The 25,507-nt window shown below is 23.7% G+C and overlaps 1 protein-coding gene across 1 annotated transcript; it reads right to left on the bottom strand.

Annotated features, from left to right (window-relative positions):
* Positions 1-1,261: 1,261 nt before the first annotated feature.
* On the bottom strand, positions 1,262-25,240 carry LOC136988618 (RYamide receptor-like). The gene is made up of 5 exons (XM_067286522.1): positions 25,159-25,240; positions 8,401-8,647; positions 2,455-3,230; positions 1,527-1,912; positions 1,262-1,380 (listed from the first exon to the last, which is right to left on the bottom strand). Exons 3-5 carry the CDS (start codon positions 3,187-3,189, stop codon positions 1,377-1,379), a joined length of 1,125 nt encoding a protein of 374 aa, XP_067142623.1. The 5' UTR covers positions 3,190-3,230; positions 8,401-8,647; positions 25,159-25,240; the 3' UTR covers positions 1,262-1,376.
* Between the last annotated feature and the right edge of the window lie 267 nt (positions 25,241-25,507).

The following is a 25,507-nucleotide window of genomic DNA, read 5'->3' as shown; positions in this document are numbered from 1 at the left end:
TAAAACCCTATTAATATTTATAGAAATTATAATAAAGTTTATATTAATGATAGAATTTACTTTAATTATAATTTAGACAGATATTTATTTTTAAGCTATGAATGACAACTAACATTTTGCATAATTTTAATCGAATAATTAAATATTTTACATAAAATTTAGCAGAATGACACTTTTCTTTCTGAAATTTTTACATATAATTTTAAAATAAATATATAAAATTTTAATATTTTTTTTTCAATAAATATATATCATATCATTATTAATTTTTATCAATAAAAATATATATATTCTTTTCCTTTTCATAAATATACATTTTTTATAAATATTTGATGTAATTTACTTGATTGTTATTTTATTTATTTATTTTTTAAAGCATTAAAAATATAAATATATATTATATATAAATATAAAATAATACTGAATTATCAAAGCTGTATAATATATAAATTATTTATATATATTAATTTAATTTACATAAAATATTAACAAGATTTAGTGATAAATGAATTTAATATTAGATAGAATATATACATTAATAAATAATTTTTAGATAATTAATTAATTAATAATAAATTTTTTTAAGACGTATACATACATATATACAATTTTAATTTTTTTTTTGACATTTATTAATATGTTTTATGTGATTAAAATAGTTAAATATGAGTGTATAAGCCAACCTAAGACATGTAAAATAACTATAAACTCTTGGAATTATTTTAAAGGATGTTAATATATTAAGAAAATCACACTTTTAAAACATCAAATTATAACATTAAAGATGTTTTGAAAATAAATTATATATACACACACACACACACACACACATGCACACGTATATAGTGGGATGATATATACTAGATAAAGATACAAAAGCGCAAGAAGATGACGAGAAAAACATACGATCTTTATCTATACGTAAGAATCACTCGCCAATTCATCATCATATCTAGATATGTGAGGATGTGCCTTAGTCCTATGTATAGGCAAAGCAAAATTTTTATTGAAACCGTCCATGTGAGATATACGAGAAATCGAAGTGGAACCACGTATGCTCATATTTCTTATACTTGTATATGTCGTACATGTATTGCTCCTCCTGAGTGCACTTTCTCCGTATCTTTGCCGCATTTTAATACATCCGATACGATGACAAAGTTGTTTAAACCCTTCGCGGAATTTTGCATTCATCCAACAATAAATGATTGGATTATATGACGTATGGCTCATTGCTAACCAGTGACAAACAAACCAGATGTAAATGATGTTTTCGTATTTCCATACTCGCTCGTCTTGATCGGCTACAACGATTAAAGTGTTCAGTGGTAACCAACACAATGTAAAAATTGTTACTATTGTTATCATCATTTTTGTCATCTGAAACAAAAAAAGATTCATTCAATTTTAAATAGTAACAAACTTAAAAAATATATATATATATTATATTGATTAATTTAGATAAAAGTGTTTTAAAAATAAGACCAAAGAAAATAGTAAAAATAGACCATAAAATAATTTCGTACTTAATTCTATACATCTTTTCGCCATCATTGGTTATGTGAGTGAATTTTCGCGAGAGTGGATGACCACTAATTTTCTGCCCGTGACCATAATGAACGGTAGATATTTGTGTAACTTCTAACAAATCTTTTGGGGTAGATTGTCGAAGACAGAAAACACTACGAAAAACATGCTGAAAACCGGCTCTCATCTTCGTGTTCATCCAACAATATATAAGAGGATTATAACAGGTATGACTCATGGCTAACCAATGACACACAAACCAAACGTAGATGATTTCTGGTAGTTTGTAAATCTCAGGATGCTGATCACCCACAAGAACAAAAGTATTGAGAGGAAGCCAGCACAAGGAGTAAGCAGTCACACAGGTTATCATCATTCTAATCATCTGCAAGAATAGGAAGAAGAGTGTAGGAAAGGATAGAATGCACAAATAACAAAGAACATAAAAGAGAAAGATAGGAAATTATAGAAATTTAAAAAAAAAATATCTTTTTAGTAATTTTAAATAATCGAAAGAATAGTCTGAATTTAAAAACCTTTTAAGAATAAAGTAAAGAAGATACGTAAGAGATTAATTTTCATAATTAACATGATTTCAGTATAATAAACTATAAAATTTGTTAATTAAGCCAAACTTTGTTCCCTGAATTAAATTTTAATAAAATTAATACAATTAAGCACTTTAAGTGAAGATTTTTATTAAATTGTTTAACAATTTAACTTATGTGTACTTAGCAAATATTTTCAGATTCTCATCAATCAAAGATCACGTTTGTCAAAAGACGCTTTCAAATAATTTTAATTAAAGTTTTATATGCGGAAATGAATAGCATTATATTAATTAAAACAAGATTAATTAACCAAAGTGATTATCTGTGTTGAATTTAATCGCTCTTAAGAATTTCTTTTCTTGACTTTTCTACTTACTTTTCTTTTAGATGCTGCCATTCTTTGATCTCTAGCATCTTCCGCTTCTCCCGGTGTTCTTTTGACCCAGACGACTATAGCAATTTTTGTATACGTATAAATAAGCACAGTCAATGGGAAAAAATACTGTAATATCATAAGAGCCATACTGTAATAATATCTTTGTTCGTCCGTTTCCCAAGCTTCGGTACAAACGTACAGTTCCGTGATATTTTTCTCTATCCAGTCCGGTGGTTGTCCTAATCTCGACATGATAGCTGTAGGTAAAGGTGTCAATAAAGCCACAATCCATACCACAAATATAATAATTTTCGCTTGGAGTTTAGTCATACGTGGTCTAAGAGGATAAAGGATAGCGATGTATCTATCTATGCTGATTGCTATTAACGTGTAAGCACTAATGAATACAGAAACTGCTTGAGAATAAGACACAAGAACACACATGACACTTCCAAATGGCCAATATTGTAGCAGTAAATTGGAAACAAAACCAAATGGGATGCAGAGACAAGCCATTAAGATGTCACCGACAGCTAGGTTAACAATGAAGAAATTGGTGACAGTCCTCATTCGGTGATAAGCCATCACTATGTAGCAAACAATACCATTACCTCCAATTGCTGCTATAGATATAGCCACGTACATAATACACATAATAGCTTCGATAAATTTCGGTAACACTGCTTTACTTTCTGTATTTTCATCTTCGATTCCTGTATCGTTAAAAATCTCCATAATCGTTAAGATCTTCAGATCTTCTTTCAAAATTTACATATCTGTAAAGAAACGGACAAATAAAACACACACACATATATATACAATTTCAACTGTTTGCTTGTTTAGAAAATTCAAATATTAATAATAAATATATATTTATACGGGTATATATAATAAAAATTTTTAAAGAAAATATCAAGGAAGTAAAATTTGGTGGCATTCATTCTTCTCGCACTTTCAAATATTAAATTTGAATTTTTATGGTTTCACGTTTTATTTTGTAAAGGTTTGTAGATAAATTTATTATTTTTCTTTCAGGATGTTGATTCTTTAAAATGTCACGTTCACGTGTAGTTAAGGAATTGAGAATGTAACAAGTTATTAATAGTAGATTCGATATATAACGAGGTGAACTATATCAAAAATATCGAAATTCAAGTTGTAAAACCTATTAATTAATTAATTAAAATATTAAATTTCGTATAAAGTACGTAGAAATATATACATATTTTACTACGATAAACCAAATTCAATATTCATTTTGTCAGATTTTCTTTATCTGTACTGTACACGTCAAGATCTAACTCGATACTTCTAAAATACAAACGACAGCTTGACATAACTTTTTATGACATGCCGTTTTACAACAAAATCATAGTTTATCTTTTATATTTTTTTTCATTCGTAAAACTATTTTTAAAGATTGAGAAGAAGAAACTCTTCGAATTAAATGATTCCTTTAACAAAATAATAAATTACGATTTTATAATTATTTTTTCCCCGTCGCTGTACCAACGTAGGGAAAAATTTCCCCCGCCGCCATCTTGGATCCTAAGGTAACATTAACCCTTTTAAGACATCACGAAATAATTAAGTCTAATTGTATAATTATGTATAAATTTTATAATATAAGTTACAATTTCAATGGTAAAATTGCTTTATTTTTTCCAATTGATCGTATTATTAATCATGCGCCACTTGAAGCAATTAGGGGTGTCGAGTGGGCAATCCGGCACTAACTTTCTATGTTTTTAGTTGAGATTTTTCTTAAAAAAATAGTATTTATTGATATAAATCAATTAAATGAATGTTTTTATTAATTACTCAACATCTAGTATCGATTTCAATTCTAAATTGATACTAGTTTAATTTCTAATAACGGTTTTAAGATACTGGTGTGCCAATTTTGAGTTATAACAGTAACGAAATTATTTTTATTATTATTATTTTTTTCTATAAAGAAATTGTTTGGTATCAAATTAATCTATTGTATTATTTTTTCCATTATTACGTAATTTCATTATCTAGCTACTGATTGTTTGTTTTTTTCTTTTAGTTCTTTTTATACTGTTACATTTATGAATTAAAGAAGTGTTTCACTTGTCGAATTTATATTGAAATCACTTTAAAATAATTAATGCTGTCACACATTAATTCTACAATATTAACTACTTAACATTGAAAATTGTAATAACAATTATATTAAGTAAATAGTCTTTATAAAACGTTAAATTAAAATGTATAATTTAGAATACTTATTAACAAGTAAAAGTTTAATTTTACTCTAATTAGTAAATTTATCTAATTAAAATAATTTCCAAATTAGAGACATTAAAATGTTTATTTTTCTAACGAATTATAATAATTAAATTTTTAATATAAACAATTTATTTAAAAAAAAATGCAACTAAAGAGTTTAAAATTAGGTTTATATGAATTTCATTTCTTTCGTATTTACAGATCTTATCTGACGTAATTACGTATCTCTAAAGTATTTACCAATTATCAGCCTTTTAACTTGTTTAATTTATTTGGGAATTGCTAAGAAAAAAAAAACAATTTTAACATAGTAACAAATGAGATTACTCTATAAATATTTTAACTTTAACGTTTCTACAATAAATATAATTGTAACGTATTGTGAATTATCGATATAATTTGTAATTTTACACGATTATAAATAAATCGTATAGGAGAAGCTCCATATTCAACAGTAAATTGTCACTTTATTTACTTGTAAAAATCAATATTTAACAATAAAAACAAATTTTTTTACTGTTAATTCTTTAACAGCAAAACAGATTAAATAAGAAATAAGTATTTTTTTTTTTCCTTAGTTTAATATTTGTTTCTATAACTATGGCTTGAAGGAGTAATTAAGCCTGTTGTTTCTTAAATCAACTTTCAGTAAAAAATATGCAGTCATTACAACAATTGCTGTAAAAGAGAAGTAAAACTTAGAAAGATTTTTATTTCAAAATACTTTTGTGTTAGTTTACAAATGATTTTCTGAAGATTGTAACTGTGAAGCAATTAAAACGAATTTATACCAACGAATAAAACAGTTTTTAAAAAAAAATTAATTAAATCTTTTTTTTGATTATAATTAAAGGTCATTAAAATAAAGAGTATTATTTTGTAAATTTATGTTTAAGATAACACAAGATATATTTAATTACATCAAATATAAGGCATAGTTCTATACATGACACTATATATCTCTAAGGACTATAGCTCTAAAAAAAGACCTTTATAATTTTCATTTTAAATTAAAAAAGTGAAAGATATTTATTATTTTTTAAAATCAGAATGGTGAAACAATAATTTAAAATTGTGTATTTCTTTTATACCATTAAAAATCTACAAAATAACACATTCAAAGTTCCAATAATGGCGACCTTCCACAACTCCAACTTTAAACGACGGCCATTTTTTTTCGTAAGCTTCTTTTAAAACAAAATTGCCTTTAAAATAATCTCCAAACAATAACCTCCTCCAAATAACGTCCATTTTTTAATGTTCTCGTTAGTGTCGTTATTCAGAGGTTTTACTGTACAGTACATATAAATTCATATAATTTAATGGCAATATTAGGAAAATCTTAAAGAATTCTCCAAAATAAACAAAATAAAACGATCAGTAGACTCATTAATTACATAATTCTTCAATACGAGACTTATCAAGAAGAATTTTTTTTAAGTTAAGATTAATGTTTTATCGAATTCAATTTATTTTCTACATTCAGTCACTTGGAAAAATTCGTATACCCTTTATATCAACAGTTGAATCAGTCTGAAAATCGTAATATTATTTTTTCGGATATAAAAAGATAAACAAACAATATCTTAAAAAGAGATAAAAGTAGATTTAAACTACATACATAAGGAGAAAAGAAATGAGGTTATATAGATATAAAATAAATTGCATTTTAATCATAATAAATTTATCTCTTACAAACAATTTATTAAGCTCTTTAAGACGTGAAACTTTTTATATGATGTAAACATAATTATTTACAATTATTATACAGTAATATTTACATTATATATATATATATATATATATATTAACAGTGTAGAAAGGTTGGAGAATTAAATCAAATTTTGGAAAGGGGAATCGACAAGCTAGATAGGTTAGAAACCCCAAGTTTAAAGTATAATATGCTCGAATAAATAGCTTAAATTGTATGGTAAAGATTAAAAATAATATTAGAAACAGAAAATAATGTCTCTGAATAAATTTCTAAGATATAGAAGTGAACATAGCCATTATAAATTTTACTTTTTAAAGAAAAAGAACATACAAAGTGATGTCGTGAATCTTAAAATATCCTATTTTTGTGTGGAAAAATAAAATATAAAAAAAAAGTTACTAGATCGAATATAGATTATTGAAGTTTCAATGATACTAATGCATTAGAATTATTCAAAAAAAAGTAGTCAAATATATAGGAAAACATTTAAAGTGATTAATATAGCATAGGAAAGTAGAAATTTTTATTTCTAAAAGTTTAAATCTGTTTATAAAACAAACTCTCAATATACAATCAATATAGCATATTGAGATTTACAGTAAATATGTGAGATATAAGAGTATTGAGACTATTTTTAGTCTGAGAATATGCTTTTCTTCTTTCAAGTTATATATCCAAGAGAATATTAAACAATACACTTCATATTAATAAAATATATATATATATATATATTTTTTTTTTCATATTTGTTTATAAAATTTGCAGTTTATTTTTAATTTATATATATATATATATATAAATTGTTTAAAATATGCATATTGATACTGACAAATTATTAAAAATAAATAAATAAAGCTTCTTTATTTTTAGAAATTTTTTTAAATAGAATATTACTTAATTTTTAAACAATTTTAATATATTTTTTTAAATAAAAATATTAGAAATTGTTTGGTTTTTTATTATATGTAAAATATTTTTCTATTTTTATTTTTAAAGAAAAATACATATTTAATGGGATCTCTGGAGTGAATTCTTTAAATTTTGGTCATTTTTCTCTTGAGAATTAATTTGTATTTTTGAATATTTGTGTTTAGAATTTTATAATAATTTAAATTCATACACACATATATATATATAATACTCAAGTAATATTTGCATTAAAAATTAAATAGATTAATAAATAATAAAATTAAGCTGGCACTAAATATAATATATTAGTTTTTTTTATCAATTTATCTTAAAGCAATTTTTTGTAATAAATATTGTAAAAAAAATTAATAATAGCTTTTGTATATTTTGTTATCAGTAACTTTACTAAAATAGTAATCTACCAAAGACTGAAAGCTTGATAATTTGCCAAGAATTTCATCAAGTAAAATAAATTAAATATTCATAAAAATATATTTTATAATAATATTTTTATGGTAAAAAATTTCATAGGTTTTATTATAAATTAAAGACTAAACGATTAAAAATATGGTAGACAAAATGGTATCAAAATACACTTAAACGTGACCAAAATAACGATAAAAAAAATAGTGTGAACGTGTGAAAATTGGGTCAAAAGTTAAAAATTGATGATCAATAAAAATTGGTGATAAATGCGAGTAAAAGTATTTTTTTTTTTTAATTTTTATACTATTTTAAAGCCAAATTTTTATGCATAAGTTTGTATGGAAAGTTTTTATATAATTATTTAATATTATATTTTTAAGTATTAATATTATTGTTTGGATCCTGACCAGAATTTCGTTACAGTTTTGTCTATATTTAAGAAACTTAAATAATTATAAGAATTTAATTGAAAAAAGACGAGAGGATTTAGAAGTATAAAAAGTAAATATTCTACAAACAAATTTCGCAAGTAAAAGTCGGTTTATGTGTTAATTTATAATAGAAAATTTTATATATCTTCGAAATGATTGTTTTTATATTAAGAAATGCACTTAGAAGAACAAAATTTTGGCATTACTTACCATATAATGAAGGTTGTAAGACTACAGGTAATTCCAGCCGTGAACTTAGGAGGCATGAGCGGTAATGTTACAGCTTTATCATCCTTGCCAGTACTGCCCAGTGCTCTCACAATCCTTAATGTTGTCAGTAGGAGGGCGCATGGCACAGCTTCATAGATCGCGCACCGCTTGGCTCACACTAAAGAACACTGAATAACAACGTCGTCAATAAACTCTTTTTTACTATTAAAATATTAATCACTATTATCTGTAAATAATAATTATAATTTTTATGTAATTTACTGCGCCGATACTCTTAAAAATATATAATAAAATTATATTAACATTTAAGATAAATCTTTATGTATTTTAAGGAAGCTTAGGTTGCTTTATTAATATAAGAATATTAAACAAAGTGGATAATTTAACGTATTAAAAAAAGCATGTATACGAAGATCTTTTTGTGTATAACTCTTTGCTCGATTCTAAGCTCTTAAATTGATTTATTTTTTAATAAATAAATAACGTAATTTTGCTTTAAATAAATATATTATATCTTTACCTAAACTAAAGTATTATTATTGTGTTAAATTTTCAGCTTTCATCGCGGATATTCTTGATACTTGTTTGCTCTTAAACATACCAATAACTGTTATAGCGACAAACACTTACTGGTTACTTCAGTAACAAGAACATAACCCATCTGCTGAAGTCACAAAATGGATAAACCGCTTCCGATGAAGTTTAAAAAAAAAAATAATAATAATAATAAATAAAATATTATCTAACGTAAATATCTTTACATAGATATATTACTGATATATATTACTAAAATATTATTAAATATTTAATATTTAAGACCGAAAATTTATTTAAAAATAACTAGAAAAATTCGTATAGCAGACTTTGGCGCATTAAAATAAAAATAATAATAATATAAAGGATCATAAACAGCTGACAAAATAGAAATAATTTCTTTTTATATTTTACTTTAAAAATAAATCATTTTATTTCAAAAATTTCAAAGATGAGTATTTGTATAGAATGACAAAAGTTACTCAGCGTAAGAACTATTATTTTTGTTACTTTAAACTAACAAAGTTTACAAAAATTTTATAATCCGAAAATAAAGATTTAAAAATAAACAAATAAATAGTTTTTTTAAATTCTATTTTAAATTAGAAAATTCTAACTTGCACAATTATTCCTGGGGAAGATTTAATCAAAGATCTTATGACAATAACTAATGATGATTTGGAAATTTAAATAACGATCAAACCTTTCTAAGAATGGTTTGTCATTAATACTACTTATCCACATCAAGTACTTTACGTTTGAAAACTTAAATGATTCTGAAATTTGATCATTGTAAGATATTATAAATCATGAATTCTTCCAAGTATTAATAAATATTACATAAAATAAAGAAAAGATAATCGCTACTGTATTAATTGTGTAAGCTAAATCAATCGAATTATTACTTTTTAATCGGGTAAAACAATTTTTTTTATTAAAGAAAAATAATTGAAGTTGTTAAATTTTGTAGAATAATCCTTAATTTTTCTTTTACCTTTTTCTAATTATTAGAAAATGTTAAACTTTAGAAAATCGGTCAATGAGCCAGTTGCGTGTTTACTTGATTTCATTTACTTTCGAAAGAAAGAAGAATATAGATTTTTACTTACTTTTATTATAATGTATTTTTTGTAATGGATACTTTTTAATTATCTAAATAAATGCTTTCAATTATGATTAATTATCTTTTCTATAAATAAAAAGTAATTAACATTTAGTATGGATGATAATAAATTCAAACTTGAGCAATGTCGTGTCCCGTTTTCCGCCAATCACGAAGATTTGCAAGTTTATGGAACACCCTTAAAATTACGTAAAACAAATCGTTGCGATTGGAAAAAGGAAGTGACGTTGTTGTATTCCTCATAAGTTCAAAGATGAAAAAGTAATTAATTTATTTATCTAATTTCATTTAAAAATTTAAATTTATTATCAATATAATTTTGTTTAAATGTTTAAAAAATAATATTTAATTTTTATTACTTTTTTTTAAAAGATATTTTCCCTCTAGCAACCTCTAGAGATGAAGAATAAAATCATAAATTCGGAGCATTCTCCCTTGAGATTCGATCTCAAACTCAATAATCAGATTATATATATATATATATATATATATATTATAAGAAAGTTGAAGTTTAAACAAAAGTTTTTCAGGTAAAATAATATATATATTTAACTTATTAAAATATTTATCATAATATATTTTATTTTGATATTTAAATCGATTACTTATCAATACTTTTATCTCATCTTATAACTGTAACATTGATTTAATGAATAGTTATTATTTTATTGGCTTCGTTTATCAATCTGATATGATCAAACATAGATTGGTAACTACATAATGTGGTTCATTTATTGTTGATAAATTTGTTATCATATTATTTTAAATAATGTAAATGAGTGTAAATTCTCAGTAATATGTAGTCAAATTAACAGAACTATTAAATTATCATAAAATTTACTACTTTGTTTACATTCACGACACTGTTTATAATTTATAAAATATTTATCTTTAATGTTTACTAAATTTTATTATTGTTTTTCTTTTTCTTTTTTTTTTATTGGTAAACTAAACGTTGTTGAGAAGAATTAACTCTTTAAACAAGTATTTGCATAACGTTTAGTGAAGTAGAGTAATGAGTTTCAGCTTGTATTTTATTATTTTATTTTTATTTTTTTTAAAGGTTAAAAATAAAATTTGTTTCAGTTAGAATAATTCGTTGAAGTCACAACTTTTTCTTTAGAAATGTCAAAAGTCCGGATATAAAACAAACACGTTTCTTGAAAAACTCTACAGATTCTTCTTTCAAAGGAAGTGTTTGGCTTCAATCGAACTGTTACCTAAAACTACTTTATTTGTGAAAAAAGGGAAGAAAAAAGTGTATAATAATCGATAATATTTATGAATTTTCGCATTCTTCTATCGATTCGATACAATTTAATCGTCTATATTTGAACTTTACAAGAGAAAAACTCGAATTTTTGTTTAGATGCCATTCGACATCTTAACAGTTAAAAAATATATAATATATACCGTATATAAAATATATAAGCAATAACTTTCTAGAAATACAAAAATATATATATATAAAAATCTTAAAATTTATACCTAATAAAACATGTTTTTTTTTACTTTAAAAAAGAAACACTTAATAAAATATTTTATAAAAGAAACCGTCAAGAGTTATAAAAATGTTTTTTAATTAAATTTTAACATTTATTTTTAAAGTAAAGATGCAGAAAAAATACGCCCCGAATCGTGAAAAAACAATAGCTTGAGGAAATGCGATATTTTTATTAAAATATTATAGAAAATTCGAGCAAACAGATATTTTTCAATTATAACTTTACCCAATAATAATAACATACATTTAATATATTTTAAAAGAAATATTTTAAAAATAAAAATAAATTAGGGATTTAAAAAAAAATAATTTTTCTTGTCTATAAATAATACTTTAAATTAATTTTAAAACAAATTTTTCTTGTACTTTTATGTACGATTACTTTGGAGAGTTTAATATTTTTTAAAATAATTTTATAACTTTATGAACTAAATCTATTTATAGTTAGTTATTATTTCGGCATTGTTTTGATAACATTACATCACCAAACTAATGTATTAATAAACGAACTAAAGTATTTATTTATGCAATTTTTAATTATATTTTTAATTTATTTAATTTAAAATATACGCTCTCCATCTCAAATTAACCCCTGTACATCATACTTTTCCTGACAACAACAGAGTCATGCCGGTCGTCTATCTACCTCCGTTCTGGGAAAAATTTGTGAATTGAAATCACGTGACTTCCCGTCTATACCGGAAGTTCATGTAGAGATAATTAGGACCTCTTGCCTTAAGTTTTCCGTATTTAGTTTCTACTTTCATTTATCTAACATCCTTCTCAAGATTAAGGAAAGACAGACAGTCCGATAGTGGAAATTTATAGGTGTAAACCCCAACGAACGATTTCATATTTATCCTCATAAGATCAGTATATTATTTAATAAAGGTTAATAAAACTTTCATCCCATTAAAATTAATTTAAAAGAATTTATTGCTGGTTAATTTCTGTTCATTTTGTAAGGATTTTTTTTTCATAATTATATTTTATTCGTTAATAAACTGGAATAAAGAGTCGTAATATTTAACGTATAATTTAATTTTAGTAATTAAATTCGGCATTAATATTTATTAAAACACATTTTTAAAATTGTAAATTCGTTTTAAGTACAGTTTGGAAAATTCTTAGTAAAGGAAGAAATTTATTTTTAGAAAATACATTAATGAAGCTATTTTATGCTTGAAATGATAGTAAAGTGACCGAATGCCAAAATTTCCTTATAATTAAAATCAAGAAGAGAATCGTTAAATTAGATTAATTTCTTAGCTTATTGATTATTCCTTAGAACAAAAATCTGTCGCATAATAATGCCACGGCTTGATATTTGGAGATATTCGAGATAATATAGGGAAAAGGAAGAACGATAATGTTTACTTGTATGATTAATGGATATTCTAATGGATAGTAAACAGTTTGAATGAATATACGTGATGAAGCAATAGAAAATCTGACAATAGATTAAAAGCTAAACTATTTTTTGTTGATATAGAATCTATTTTAAGTGAAACTATTAACTATCGTAACTTTTAACTAAAGTATAGTCGTTTTTTGTAATAAATATGTAGATCTAAATTTACTAAAATACAGTAAATCTTGTCTAAAATGGAAAATAAATACTATTACGAGCCTCAAACCTGTCTAACACGGAAACAGACTCTGAATTTTTCAGTTTAACATCACTTAAATTCTATTGTGCAGTACGTGGCTGTAAGTTGTGGCTCGTTTGGTTGACTTTTCGAATTTATTATCATCATTTTCTTTATTAAGATTTTATTTTAGTTGTTTAGAAGTAAGTTGTGACAATACAACACTGCTGTTTCTCCCTAGTTTTCTAGAAGGGTTAATTAATAAAAATATAAAACATCTACAGAACGGGAAAACGGGAATTTTCCCGTTTTGTAGCTGTTTTATGTCCAATACTATTCGTTTTAAACAGGTTTTACTGTATTTATAACAGTTTATGGCAAAAAAAGTATTATATATTCGATGTCACTAAATTATGGATTTTTTATAATTTTAATACATTAAATAAATTTTTATTTGTTAAAATTACGTTAAAAATTTTTATTATTAATTTTTATTACAAAAATAAAACTTTAAGAAAAGAAAATTATTAAATTTTATTAATTTTCTATTGTTTAAAGAATCTTTTCTGAATCGATTAAATTTATTACATTTTAAATATATATATATAAATTTTTTTATATTATTAATTTATGGAAATTTATTCTGTTTAAAGTGTTAAATGGTTCTTTTCACCTTAAAATTTAATCAATAAAATTTATTAAATCTGCGTATAAATGTCTTAATTATAGTTATAAGCTTGGCTAAAGGCAATTGTTACTATTAGATCGATATGGTTATAGAGAATGGATGATATTGATTATTGTAGATAAACTTGCAGAGTTTATGACGGTGTTTAAAACTATTTGACAATAGGGATCAACAATGAGTTTCATAAGAGTTTATTCTATAATTTCCGCAAGTATTTAATTGTTTTTCTTGCATAGATCTATCGAAAAAAGACACTCTTTGCGATAAAACATGAATTGCATCAATACGCTAAGCATGAAGAAAAGTTGCAATTGTATAGAAGAAAACACAGGAAATAAACAACGAGGTCAAAAGTAAAAAAAAAAAAAAAAATGTAGAACATAAACAATTAAACAGAGTTTTCATGAATTGCATATTCATAAATTTAATTCGAGCCTATTTTGTTGAATGATTTATATTACTATACGCGTTATCCTATGGGCAAAATGGACAATTGCCTGGGGGCCCCGCAACCAGGAATCCCTTTTATAAAAGAAAAATATTTCCCGAAAAAATTATTCCGAAGAATAATGTTTGAAGTCAACACTGTATGAATTGTAGGCCCCTTAATTCAAATTTGTCTAGGCCCCACGAGGCTTATGTAGAAATGACATAAAATGCTTTAAAATTAAAAAATTAATTTAATTTTTTTCCACCTTAATTTGAATTATTTTTTCTAATTTGTCAAATATATAATAAATTAATAATTATATATATAAACGTATACATTATAAGACAATCGACATAAATTTCGATTTTTATTAAATTATTTAATGATTTATTTTTCAATTTTAGATTTAAAACGGTTTATTTTATTATCGTCCGTAGACTCGTGGGAATACCCGAAACATTCCAAGTAATTTTGGATTGTTGACAGAACTTGTTGACAGAAGAGTAGAGGAAAGTTTCGAAGAAAATTTCAATGATAAAAAAATATATATATATATATATCAGATAAATTAGTATAGGAACCAATTAAAATTTACCCCTTTTTTATTCATTGATCAATGATATATTTAGACTTAGAAATATATGCATCAGAATCATTAATTACATCACAAATTAGATAAACAAAACTACGTACTGTACGTTAAAATTAGTTTAACTTCATCTTCTGACAATGAATTAAATTACGTTAACGAAGTAAAGAAACAAAATTATTTAACAACTTTACTAGTCCATAAATTTAATTTCAAACGTCTTTGCCAAAATTTCCGACATCATTTGCAGAAGTCATGTAAGATTTTTTTTTAAAAAACAAATGGAATATTACTTATTTATTTGTATTATCTGTTAATGATAGACTTTCGGAACTGTTTTAATGATTGATGCTATAAATATTTATGATATTTTACAATGTACCACAAAATTTCCAGATGTAAACTAAGGGAGAAGAAACTAGAATAAGTACGGAAATGTCCATATTGGCGAGAATTTTATGACCAACTCAAGGATAGATTATCTACTAACATCGGGTTAAAGCACGCCATATGCTAGTTAATGTGGTAAATTCAAAAGTCGACATACATTTTCCTTTCTTAAATTATATATATTTTTTTAAATTCTAGAAGCATATTACATATTTCTTCTTTATTTTTTTTTACTATAGTTCTAGTTTATTAATAATTAATTCTAGTTCAATTTGAAATTATATGTTAAATTTGTATTGATTCAGTTATGAAGAATTTTAAACCAGTAATTGAAATATATATATAATATATAAATCAATATAATATAAATAATCTTTATATAATCTGATATAATATGTTTAATTGCAAGAAAGTTCTTATAAGTGAAAATATTACGTGAATATTTTTTATATAATGTAAGATATTTTATATAAGAATCTCGGATATGGAATATAATTTATCCAATATTAGAACTTCCGTAATAATTTTTTTTAATATATATTTTTCTATTTAAATTCAGCAACAAATGATCTGCCATTCATTCATTTTTCTTTTATCAAATAGTTTCGCTTTCATTTCTAAAAAACTTTCTTGACCATCAATATTAATAAATTTCTTTTTTTTTAATATTTTTTTATTTTTAAGTTCCAATTTTGAGTGAGAAAATCTTTTTAATCAATTTTCTTCAGAGCGGATTTTATTATTTTTTTCTCAACATTTTTTTTTTTGTAAATTTATTTATTTTCTTCTCCATTCTTTTCATTAAAGAAATCAGGACTTTAATCACTTATCATGCATTTAAAAATAAATCCTTATTTTAAAATCAAGGTATTTTTGAGTATTTTTAGAATTTATAAGGAGTAGAATTAATTAATATTTATTAAAATATAAAAAAATAACGAGATAATTTCACCTAAATTGTGATATTTTTAGTAGAATCGACCGGAGTTAAAGTTGTTTTTAATTATTAAACAAATATTTAATTCATAAATTCTACTTTAAAAAACTGAATGTTAGTTTTATAAATATATTATAAATGTATAAATGAATAAATAATAAAATTATTTAATTAAAATAAAGTTTATGCAGTTAAAACTTTAATGAAAGTTAAAGTGATAAATTATTTATTTATTTATTATATTATTATTATTATTATTATTATTATTATTCAAAGTAAAGTTCGGAAATAAAAAAAATTAAATATTTATAATAAAATACCTTTAAAAGATTATCCTGTCGATTTAATTATTAATTTTTAAACTATTTCTTTTTAAAATTAAACTATTATTTTTTCTTACGCTCCACAATAAAATTCTAAACTTTTAAAAGAAAATAAACTATAAAATTTGTAATATTAAAAAATATATACGTATATAGTTTAAATCTTTAAATTTAGAAGTATATCAGAGAAGTTTGAAAACTTTAGGAAAAATAAATGCTTTAAGAAATAAATATATTTATACACACGTTCTATAACCTGAGCATCAATATGAATCGAAATCTGGAAATTTTCATAGTTGAAAAATACTTTTTCCTATTCTGTAGATTTATATATAAATACGTATATTTACATTTTAGAATTTCTCAACACGAGATACAACAAAATATTAAAGTAATGCATCAAAAGAAGGAAGAGATTCAAAAACATTTACGAAAATTATCTGGGAAAAAATAGATAAAGAAAGCATCATTTTTAGAATATTTCGCTACACAAATGCCAATAAAACATTTCTCTACTGGCAAAATATCAGTATCTTAACCATTCCAATTTCACATACGTTATTACCACATCCGAACTTCTAAGTCATAAAGCAAGACTAGAAGTTTTATGAAAGGTACTAACAGTCTCAACACCTGTATATGAAGTGATTTAATTCCTGCAGAGTTGAAGGAAGAAAAAGCAAAGATATATAATTTTAAAGTAATTTAAAACTGTATCACGACTTACTAAAACTTAGATATTTTTATTTTTTTATAAATGAATTTATTAGAAACGTACTGTACAAAATAATTTTTGGCATTGTTGCAATGCTGGGCTGCAATTTTTAATCCTATTTTTAATTTATTTAATTTAAAATATATGCTATCCATCTCAAATTAGTAGTGGCTTGCCCCTGTAAATCATACTTTCCCTGATAACAGCAGAGTCGTGCAGGTCAACCGATTATAAAACATAAGAAATTAATTAATTTTTAAATATATTTAATATTTTGGAGTAAAATATAATTGTTATAAGTCATTAAAGTTGTTAAATTATTCGATATTTCTAAATATTACACTATAAAAATGTCAGTTTATTAATAACCCGCCGGATCGATAACACTTTTTATAGTATCAATAGAAGATTATTAATCGATATGAGCATTTTTATTCTATTTTTTTATGTTAAATAAAATTAGTTTCTGTAATAAATTGCGTTAGGTTTAGTAGCCGATTACCATTTTGGTCACAAAATGTGTCGAGAACTTGTTTAAGTTTGATTGATGACCTGTATATATATTCGTGGCAGGTTTACATATTTTGGGAAAATTTGTTGTTTTACGAATTGATGGATTACAAGAAAAATTCGAATGATAAATTTCATTTCTTTAAAGTAAACGAAGAACATTTAAGAAATTTATTACGAATTAAACCTTGATCTAAGGTGTACAGAATGCATTGTAATCAATATTATTATATTATGGGCCTTGTATCTAGATCTAGGCAGAACCATCGTGAGGAAGAGTGAGTTGGGGATTTTTCCCCGAGCCTGAAGAAAATTTAGTGGGCTTACAATGGTTCCTACCCCTACAAATTAATGCTATTTTTATTATCTAAAAGTAAATTTAGGTAATAAAACCCGTATTTCACTCGTTCTAAAAAAAACAAGGCAAAAGGCTCCATACCAAACTTTTGAGGATTTCATTCTATAAGCCTATAGAAAATATTTATATCTCTTACCTGTATTACACGTTAAATTAAAATTTCTTTAACAATTAATAAATTTTTACAGATAAGAAATGAAATTAAAGATTTTCAAATGAGAAAAATAAGAACATTTCTAATTTAAAATTAAAGAAAAAAGACAGTTTAATTGAAATTTTTATTTGTAGTCATTACAGTCAAGTAGCTGTGATTTCCCATCTTGCATGTTTTGATTCCCCATAGGAGAAAGACTCAAATGATATCATTTCAACTGACAGCGTAACGATCAATAGCCACAAGCCAATAGCCAAACTGTCAATAAAATTTCCACAAAAAGGTAAATATTTTAGAGTCTAAATAAAACGTTTTATTTGTTAAATAATTCATTTTACTATTATATAAACTTTTAATAAATTATAATTGTGAAAATCGCTTGCTTTTTCACAAAAAAAGTGATCTTAATGTTATATTAATGAGTAATAGGCCATATATTTGCTAAACTTTGCTATTTTTTCTTCGCTAACAGGAAGATCGTCAATCCATCACGTGAAACAAGGTAGTTCAAGCATCAAGTTACAGAAGTTTCCGGATGATGCTTTCAATAGTGGTTAACATGTAAGACAGTCCTGGTTCAGTTTTCATGTGGATTTTTTTGTTTTAACTTCAAACACTTTCTTTTAAATCTCTTTTCACATTATCATAACATTATATAAACCCGAAACTTCTCTTTTTTATTAAAATGTCTTATTTTTAGCATAACCATAAAATAAAAATCTACATATTTATAAATTAAAATCAATAATTCATGTGATATTGATGATATAACAGCCCACAGTTGCAGTGGCGCGTTATAGCTTCTTGAGTGCCCATGCAAATTGAAATTAAGAGGCCCCATATATCAGACATTTTCCTTCGGAGGATTTTTGGGGGAAATATTTTCTTATAAAAGATTGATTTGGAGTTCCTGTTGGTGGGAAATTGTCCTTTTTGCCCATAGAAAAACGTTCCACTATACAGTTGAGAATTAATTAACTTGTTGATTAAATAGGTACTTCTAAATTCTTTATAATTTGAAAGATATTTGTTGTGTTTTAATATAAATAATATACGATTGTGACATATCTATATGTAATTTTTTTTACTTCTTTTGGAAACTCTTAAGAGATTTTCTTCACTGAAGTCTGCACATCGTCTAGAAAGAAGACATCTGCGATCTGATTTGATACAAGAAATGAAATATTTTGTCAGAAAAAAAAATAAATAGCAGAAACTATTCTCGACTACATGCCAATCAGAATTCACTTTACAAAAAAGAAAAAGAAAACAGTTCACCCTTCTTTTTTATTGAAACATTTTCGGTGTTTATTTTCGATTAAGGTTTTAAATAAATAATATCTTTACTTTATTATATATATATATATATAAATGTTGTAATATTTACACGCTTATTACATGCTTAAGTACACATATTTGCAAAGCAAAAATGAGTAATTTTTAAATACTTTAACTGAAGATGTTATTTAATAAAAATAAAATCAAATAAAAATCTAAAACTTTATATAAAAATTTAAAATTTATAAAATAATAAATTTCTATCTTCAAATTTTTATTGTTCTTTTAAAAAAATCTTATAAAAATGTTCACATATTTCAACAGAAATCTGACAGGAAAGGAGGATCCATGTTATACAAAACATGATTTATAAATAAATGAAATATTAATATAGCCGATGTATCGTGTTTTGTATGGAAATAATATTAATTTATTATTCATTCGAGGGGAGAAAAAGAGAAATTTTCATCTTGTCGCATTAATAGATAAGATAATATTTGAATATTCTATTATTATAACGATGTATAATCTGCAACATAATCCCTAATCCTTCGTATTAATAGAAATGTTTAAAGACGTCAAAATTACTTTCGCATCTTGAATAGTTGTATGTGAAGTACTTGGCTATTTATCTAATGAATTTCTCAGTAATTAATTAGTTTTCTTTAACTTTTATAAGAGGTTTAGATTAATATTATTCCTTTCAATTCCAAATGCATAATTTTACTTTTCATCAATAAACTTAATAAATCGAGAAGTAAACATAATTAGAATGTTAATTGACTTTTATAATGTAATTCATAATCTCTTGAGCAGATCTATACAAACATTTCATGGCATAAATTAAGTAAAATTACATTTTTCTACATATATACATATATCTGTTTTCTATTGTATAAAATTAATCCTAGAAAATATTTCTTTTTGTGCTTTTAATTAAGGAAGGGGGAAATTCATTATTGTTCATTTGTATGTAAATAAGCAGCGATTCTTATAACGTATTTAATTAAATCAACATTTGATAATTCTTTTATTTAAATTTTTATTAAATTTGTTAAATAAAACAAAAACTAAGAATAAAAACTAAATTAACAATTGTTTACATTAAGTATTAACATGAGAATTTGAATAATCAATAGACTATAAGTAATTGGTTATTTTTTATTCTTATAAAATTTATTATAAATGATAAGTTATCAATTCCATTTATGTATTATATGTTTTAAACATTATATATTAATAAATTATATGGTGTACGAGGGGCGTTCATTAATTATGTGTACAGAATTGGGGTCAGTAGTGCAAAAAATACAATTGCCTGGTACCTCCCAACAGGGACCCCAAAGCAATCTTTTATAAGATAATATTTCCTCAAAAAATTTCTTCACTGTCTTCTTTCTTCACAATTTTTTGAATTATGTACTGTACAGTTAACACTGTATAGTACATAATTCAAATTTGCCTGGAACTCCACGAAGCTATAACGCGCCCCTGGAGAGGGTCATGGAGAGGGGGGTTGAGACATTGTCTACGTGAACATTTCTTAGGGGCATATGAATACAACTTACTAATTATTAGAATAAAAATATACGTTATAAAATATTTTAAAGTCATATATCCAATGTCAGGAGGGTCCATGAACTATTGTACAGTACAGTACATGAGGAAGTTTGCCAAAAAGTTGCCAAATCATTGTACACAACAGGGATGAAGGGGATCTAAAGTGGCTCAGAAACTATACTCACAGTACCCAGATCTGTAGTAAATTTATTATTATGCCCTTAGACATTAATTAATTTGTAGATCTATTAATTACATATTTTAATGTTATATTATATAATTTTTTAAATATTTATTAGAGGCTGAACAGATTAATTAATAATTTTCAACTAAATATCACTAAAGAACTTTAATTAATTATGTTTGAATTAAAGATAATACATATTAATCGGTATATTTTATTAATATACGTTCGTTATAAAATATAATAACCATAAATATTATTATTATGAATGTTATTAGTCTACTATTTTATTTTTTAAAGTTTATTATAAAATCTTGAGAAATTAATATGTAAATAAATAGAACTTTCATTAATTTAATTTTTAAAATTTTATTAATATTCAAGAACTTAAAAAAATAATATTAATTTGTTATTAAATTTACTTAAAAGTTTCATAAAGTTTAAATTTAAAATATATCAAGCGTAGGAAAGGACGATTAAAAAAATTCCATGAAAAAATACAACTAACTCTAAAGGAAAAAAAGCAAAACTTTAACATTAAAATTATCTTAAAATCGAGAATTTTTTTTTACTTTATTCTAATGAAGATCAATTATAATTATACAAAAGAAAATTCTTATGTTTAAGCTAATAAATTACACTTATTTTGGTAAAACGAAAATAGAAAGTGACCTTGACTAATGACATAATGCAGCTGGCTGTTTACAACATTATAAATAATAGCTAATTTACTCTTAAATTTCTATAGAAATTGATATTCATTAATGGAAGTTTGTTTAAATGAATTGAAAGATTTAAAATTCTTCTCTTCATTTAAGAAAATATTTTAAATATTTTATAAACAAGAGTAATGTAATATGAGGCAAAATATGTCAGGTATTCTTTAATGAGGCAATTATCTAATTTTAGAAAAAAATTTATATTAAAAAAATAAATAATTTTTTATACTTAAAACGAATTATTCTGACATCAGTCTACAGTAATATCCTGGATGATGTGTCCCAGATATGGAGGGCCTTTTTCATAGCCGTTGTGGGCCTGCCGAACCTATAATTGGAATGAAAAAAAGCCCTCTTAGTGCCCACACAGCGGCGATTTAAAAATTCTATATTTGGCATTATTCTAATCTCTACAAAATGCTCTTATTTTGGCAGATATATCCTTAATTGTTTTCATTTTTACATAAAAAATGACTCGACATTTTATTAAAGAATTAATTAAAATGAAGATATTTAAACGTATAAATCTAAATATTAAAATTTTAAATATGACAAACAAGACATCAGCTAGTTAATATCTTTTCGAAGATATTAAAGATTATATCGTATCGACTTGCCTATGTAAGTTAATAATACATAAAATAAAGCATGACTTAGTTGCCAATTTTAGTAGAAACATAATATAAAATACTCGTTTGTACATAGAACATGAAGCCAAATTCTTAATTTAAAAACGTAAAAATTTTATTAAAAAAATTACTTATAAAGAAACTGTTTATTATGTAGAGGCTTTATATATAAAAAATAAACATTTAAAATAAATTGAACAATTCTTGTTAATAATATATTTTTAAAGAAGGTTCACGAGTTAATGTCTAGACAAGAAATTAGTAAGAAGAATAGAAGAATAGAAATATAATAAATTGAATATTATTTTTTCTATTTTTCATATCAAATATTATTTCAGATAGTTTAGATTTATAACAGCTTTTATAATATTTAGCAATGGGATAGAATGCCAATATTTTTCACAGAACAATAACCTTTTTCCATGTTTAGTATACAGCTAAACCTATTCAAAACGGAAACCTGCCTAAATGGAAGAAAGTATTCGATACTGTACTGTACGTGTCTGGTTTACATAACTTTCATTGTATTGATTTTCGTACTTATATATATATATATAATCTTTATTTCTCTCCTATAAAAATTTAAAACTTACTTTATACTCAGATCATACAATCTTACTCTTTAAATTTTAAACGGGAAATAATATTCAACATATATTTTCCCTAACTTTTTTTAATTTTTCTGATTTATAGAGGTTTTATATAACAGTTTATATACTTTTTTACGGTGATAAAAACATATTTTTATTTTAGTTTATTTATTTATAAGTAAGCTCCGTTTCTGTATTAAATTCTTTAAGAATTAAATTCTTTTTCCCTCTGTAATTTTTATTGCTGTATGGTTATTAGAAACCGGATATAGTAATGTTTACGATGTTATTTACTTGGAAACTTCTCGTATAGATTAGTAAATGACAGCAAATGAAAGGAAGATTTTCTCTTTGTAATTAAAATACGAAAAATTGTCATTACGACATAATTTAATTATCATAAAATTTCTTCCGAAGATTAATTTCATTGTCGTTTTATTCCTGTTTATTTCGATAAAATGAATATATTTTAGCAAATTATTATTAATAATCATTACTTAAAATTCTTAAAAACTAATTAAATATATCTAATAAGTAATTTATATTGTTTTTTTTTAATAACTCATTTAAACTTGGCAAGGCTCTTGATATTAGTGAGAAACATAAAAAGGAAAACTTTTTGTAGACTCGAAGAGTGGGCTACAACTCGTTCTTAATATGCATTTAATGCATTTTTTTAAAATGTAAATTCTGGGCCATAACGTTTAAATAATTAACCGTGACCTTCAGTTAATTTACATTATTCAATTATTATAGATAAACGATGCCGAATATAAATAAGAATGGTCAACATCAGCCAAGTGTCTGTGTTTATCCAAGCGAAATCAAATCTTTTATTATCTAAAATTTGAAAAATCTCCAAGTTATAAAGAGGAAAAAAAGTAGAGAAATATTAAATTAAATATACAGGAAAGCTGAATTTTACTTATAATTTATATACATTTATATTAAATTAGTTAGTAAAAGCCTCAATTAATCGAATTGTTTTTTTTTCTTTTTAGATTTAAAAAAATTTCCTATTTTTTAGCAATAAAAAATAATTGTTTTGAAATAATTTAATTTTTAAATTGTTTTCCTAATTAGAATTTTAATTAAATTTAATAATTTAATATAATAAGTAAATAAACTGTTAAAATTGTAGCAAAAACGTTTAGAATTAATAATTTCGAGTGGCTGCTCGTGAAATTTTTTTTTTCTATTTTAAAAATAAATTTTATATTTTATTAAAATATTTATTCTAGTATAAATAATACAATTTTATTAAAATACTTGTTTATTCTTTATTAAATTAAATTTTTTAAAGCTCGTTTTAAATTCTAAAACCATATAAAATTAAAATTACTTTACAGATTAGTTAATTTCAAACATATATCCCATGTCGTTCGCATGATACATATTAAAAGGAAATTTTGAATTCTTTAAGTCTATTTGTTGAAAGTTAATTGAATTTGCCACTCAGAATAACAAGTTTATATGTAAAATACAGAAGCCAAAATTCCTTATAGGCTTTAACCTATATTAAAAGATTTTTATAGCATAAAATTTAAATAAATCTACATTAATATATATATATACATTTTTAAAGAGTTGTATTCAATTTTTTATTTCAATTTTATGAGCGAGAAATCTGAATATCATCTATATATGATGTTTTAAAACACTATCATTAAACGGGGTGGCCATTGTAAACAAGATTAAATTGTTTTCTTATTTTATTGTTTACTTAATTGTACTTTTTATCAATTTTGTGAAGTAATATCGTTCTAAACTCAGTTTATAATTCATGTTCACACACACAAAAAGTGTTTCTGGAACACACAAACAAACATGGTTCACTGACTGTTAGGTCATCTTGCATATTATCCGAATAATAAAATATTTTAAATATAACTTTCCAGTTAACTGTATTACAATTTTAAAAATTTAAATTTACCAATAAAAATTATTTTCATTGAAAAATGTGTCAATTTCCTCAGTTATTCAACCAATTACCTTTCGATATAACTTTGAATTCGTAATACTATTAATAAGAATATTTACATAAATATATTTTTATTATTTATCATTAAGCAACGAATAATATTAAGCGTAATTAAAATACTAAGCTAAAAATAATTGATTAAGTTTGATTAAAATTCCAACAAAATTTAAACAAATTAAAAAATTTTGAATTAATTAGAAAACTTTATAATAAAATTTAAATAGTTTTTAATTTAATAAGTTAATATATTTTTAAAAAAAATATTCTGATTTAAATGTAGGAGTAAGAAAATAAAGTTTTA

This window comes from Centruroides vittatus, unplaced genomic scaffold (assembly GCF_030686945.1).
Source record: "Centruroides vittatus isolate TY-2023 unplaced genomic scaffold, ASM3068694v2 scaffold_373, whole genome shotgun sequence".
NCBI lineage: Eukaryota > Metazoa > Arthropoda > Arachnida > Scorpiones > Buthidae > Centruroides > Centruroides vittatus.
This window is presented reverse-complemented; position numbering and strand designations above follow the sequence as displayed.

Excerpts from the sequence above, each read along its gene's own strand:
- LOC136988618 (XM_067286522.1), bottom strand. The coding sequence starts at position 3,189 with ATGGAGATTTTTAACGATACAGGAATCGAAGATGAAAATACAGAAAGT. Across the intron at positions 1,913-2,454 it reads TGGCAGCATCTAAAAGAAAA|ATGATTAGAATGATGATAAC; the intron begins GTAAGTAGAAAA and ends CTATTCTTGCAG.